At 34.9% G+C, this 3,887-nt stretch overlaps 1 protein-coding gene across 1 annotated transcript; it reads right to left on the bottom strand.

Moving 5' to 3' along the window:
• Positions 1–351: 351 nt before the first annotated feature.
• LOC145093908 (1-aminocyclopropane-1-carboxylate oxidase homolog 1-like) lies at positions 352–1,651 on the bottom strand. The gene is made up of 2 exons (XM_079032153.1): positions 768–1,651; positions 352–694 (listed from the first exon to the last, which is right to left on the bottom strand). Exons 1-2 carry the CDS (start codon positions 1,587–1,589, stop codon positions 443–445), a joined length of 1,074 nt encoding a protein of 357 aa, XP_078888279.1. The 5' UTR covers positions 1,590–1,651; the 3' UTR covers positions 352–442.
• Positions 1,652–3,887: the final 2,236 nt, after the last annotated feature.

Here is a 3,887-nt window from a genome sequence, read left to right as displayed (position 1 = left end):
AAATGTTATAGGTTAGTTGATCATATGTTTTTGTATTATATTAAATGTTAATTAATTTTGTTATGTACTATTATACAATGAAAACCAATCGACAATTGACAAGTTTATGTTTAATAAATGATTTGGTTTTATCCCTTAATTTTAATCAATCTACTAAATTAAAAAATCACTCCAATTTTAGAACTCGTCTTTTTAGTTTTTCCTATGCATGTACACTACACAGAACAAAAGACGAGAAAGTAAAACATGACATTCGTTTCTACTTTCTATAGAATAAAAACATATGTTGCTATTTCTTAGATTACGTTTAAAAAAAAAAAATAACATCTTATAATTCATATGTATGTTTTTTTTTTTTTTTTTTTTTTTTTTTTTTTTTTTTTTTTTTTTTCTGTATACGTATAACAATGAGTATGTGGTACATGTAATTTGTAAACATATTTCAAAGTTTCAAATGAAGCAAACGAGGAACACCATCAAGGCCTTTTGAGGAGGAGTATTGAATAAAATCATAAACGGTGGTTTCCCTGTACCTCGGTGGGTGGTCATCGGAAATCAGCTCCTTGATCGGACCATACACCTTCGTCGACGGCGCTAAGGAGGTGCTGAAGAAACACGCCACCGACACCCTCGGCCCTTTCTGATTTGATACCACTCTATGCTCCACACTCCTCAACTTATCATTCGATATCAACTAAAAAACCCAACAAATATAGACTTTTCAGACTCAAAAATAAATGTTTTCAATGTCAAACAATTAAACCCACCTGTAATAAATCTCCGATATTGATCACAAGCGCGCCAGGTGTTGGAGGAACATCAACCCATTGATTTTCATGGAGGATTTGGAGTCCTCCGATTTCATCTTGTAGAACCACAGTTAGAAACCCATCATCTGTGTGTCTGGTTGCACCCATGGTTAAATCTGGTTGTGGACAAGCAGGATAACAATGGCCGACGAATACAAGCCCCTTGTCACAATCCAAATCTCCCAGGTGACCTTCCTTCAGCCCCAAAGCCTCTGAGATCAATCGGAAGAGTAAGCTTCCTAGTTTCATCACTTGCTTTGAATACTCGATTTGTATGTCTCTGCAAACCTCCGGTAGTTCCTCCGGCGGCGGAGGTGACGGAGCCATGAACGAGAAGAAGGTGTCTCTCCAGTTCGCGGAGGGGGAAGTGTAAAGATCGAAATTACTATTATACACAACTGTTCTCGTATTATCCCTCGTGTAAAACTGTTTCTTCACCTCCACATCTTGTTCGTGAAATCTACGAACTCCTTGAAGCACATCGTTCATAACACTCACAGGGATACCGTGATTCACGACTTGGAAGAAACCTAATTTCTCAGAAGCCGCACGGATCTTTTCCACAGTCGATGCTTTATCGGATGATGCAAGGTCTACGACTGGAATCTCGAGAGTTGTGGAGGTTTTGGGGGAGGTTTCCTGTGGGTTGATGAAGATATGGGGGACATGGCGGATTCCGGCATCGACGAGGCCTTGAACACCGGCTTTTGTTTCGTCAAAAGCTTTGAGTTCCGTTGGCCGATCGTAGGCTGAAACGACTGAAGCGATGGTGGCAGCCATTTTTGTGAACCAGAAGGGATGAAATTACGCAGAGATTTTTCTATAAGTGGAAGTATTTAGTCAACTTAAGAATTTAAGATATAAGGATAATATGCAGCCGCCCATTCATTATTCCTAGCTTTGACTTTTCATTTATTTATTATATTTTTTTCAAGGTTGTGAATAACCTTTTTATGTTTTAAGGATTATATATATATATATATATATATATATATATATATATATATATATATATATATATATATATATATATATATATATATATATATATATATAACCTTTTAAAACATAAATCCACCGTCGAGCACATGTCGGGTATGCGATCATACATGTTTTGTGTCATAAAAAGGCCCGAAATTTTAATCGGTCATGATTTCTTCATTTATTCGTTGCTAATACATTGTTAATGCTATCACTAATTTATAACTATGTTTCTAGTAAGTATCTATCCGTCTCTAATAAGTATCTAATCCCTTGCTATCCGTGCTATTTATTCATTAAACATAATATTTTACACATTGAGTAATACCCTGATATACTAAACAACATTGCTATTTATTCATGCATTAAAATAGAATTCGTTACACAATTGTTCGAGGTACATGTAGGTCACAAAAGCAAAGTACAAAAGTAAAGCACAAAGACTTTGAGATGCATCACCGGGGTTACCTCCTCCATCATCCGGGATTATTCTCCTGAGAATACATGTAGTTATTGAAAGGTCAACATAATGTTGGCAAGTCCACATGTTTTTCTTATGAAAATGTTATGTGGGTGTTTTAGTTTATCTTATTTGTCCTAAACTCACTTCCTTGAGTTTGTATGTACTATCACTACTTTCTCAGGTTGGTTCCTAGTAGAAGAACATATTATAACAAGAAACAAAAAGAACATATTATAACGAGAAACAAAAAGAACATACTATAACAAGAAACACGGAGGAACATACTATACAAAGAGAAAATACAATACACTAGAACAGATAGAACATACTATACAAATACAAGAATACTATAACATTAATGTGAGCCACTACTTCATGGCATGGCAATATACTGCTGTGTCACATTTTGTAACCAGAGTCTCCTGGAGGGAGAGTGTGAATTTGTGTATAGATCTATACAGGATTGATCATCCTACACCTTGCTGCTAGCTACAGTGGGACCTGTAGATCTACGGGTGACGAATGTCATATCATTTTCGACGTCTTTGATCGTCATGTTTTACTAGTCAATCAAGTATGGTGATAATCTCATCACATTTTACCTTAATTAAACAATTGGTTTAAGGTAGTTAGTACAATGGTAGTTACTATATAGAATACTACAGTACATCTTTATTTTCCCATTACATTTAGATTGTGATCTTCTCACATAAACGGTAATGTAAACTATATTTTTGGTAATGATTGTCATACTTGGGAAAAACACTCACTTTTACAAAAGAACAAACATACAGAACAATCAGGCTATGGTAGAAGACTACTTTTCACTATAAGTAGAAAATATAGGATTTTCTAGGAGATACAAACAATTACATCAAACAACATACAAACATTTACATCAAACATTTACAAACAATTTTATCAAACATATACAAACCATGACACAAAAATACTTATGAACTCACCATCTTAAATGTTGATCTACTCTTTCAAAATAACTTGTATTCTCAGGTCACCGATAGACAGGTACTCTCGACCAGGTTTTGAGAAGTCGGAGCACATTCGAGACTCGTCTTTTATTTTGATTCATATTTTGGTGTCTTACAAACTATACACATAACACACTTGTATTAGACTATATTATTAATGCAATGGATAATGTTGTTGCTTGTTTACTATTGTGCATTGTTATGAAACTGAACATGACGTCCTCCGCCCCCGAACATTTCTGCCGTTCCGGTTTGGGGGTGTGACACATCTTGAGAATAGCAATCGGTAAACCTATCGATCATCTAGGAAAACGAAATATGTAGAGATCGATGAGTCTCAACTCGAACGAGTACATGTTTTGTATTTCATTCTTATTGTAGTTTCTCAATTTCTCTCTTAAACTCATTGCACGTATTTCCTATATCATATAATAGTCCAAATTCAGATTTCTGATACCCTTCTTCTATTATGAGTTCAGTTTTTTATTATTATGAAGCAAACATCGAGAATATGGAGAATTTTGAGGGCTTTCGATTTCTGGATTGGGTGACGATTTCTGAATTCCTTTTTCTCTTATTCTAATTCCTTTTTTTTTCCTCGTTACAGTTTCCGATTGATGTTCACTGTATTCTGAGTTTGATTTT

Source organism: Lactuca serriola, chromosome 3 (genome assembly GCF_051521515.1).
Source record: "Lactuca serriola cultivar US96UC23 chromosome 3, Lser_US96UC23_V15, whole genome shotgun sequence".
Classification (NCBI taxonomy): domain Eukaryota; kingdom Viridiplantae; phylum Streptophyta; class Magnoliopsida; order Asterales; family Asteraceae; genus Lactuca; species Lactuca serriola.
This window is presented reverse-complemented; position numbering and strand designations above follow the sequence as displayed.

Coding starts and splice junctions, on each gene's coding strand:
- LOC145093908 (XM_079032153.1), bottom strand. CDS start 1,589: ATGGCTGCCACCATCGCTTCAGTCGTTTCAGCCTACGATCGGCCAACG. Junction 695..767: donor ATATCGGAGATTTATTACAG/GTGGGTTTAATT, acceptor TGGGTTTTTTAG/TTGATATCGAATGATAAGTT.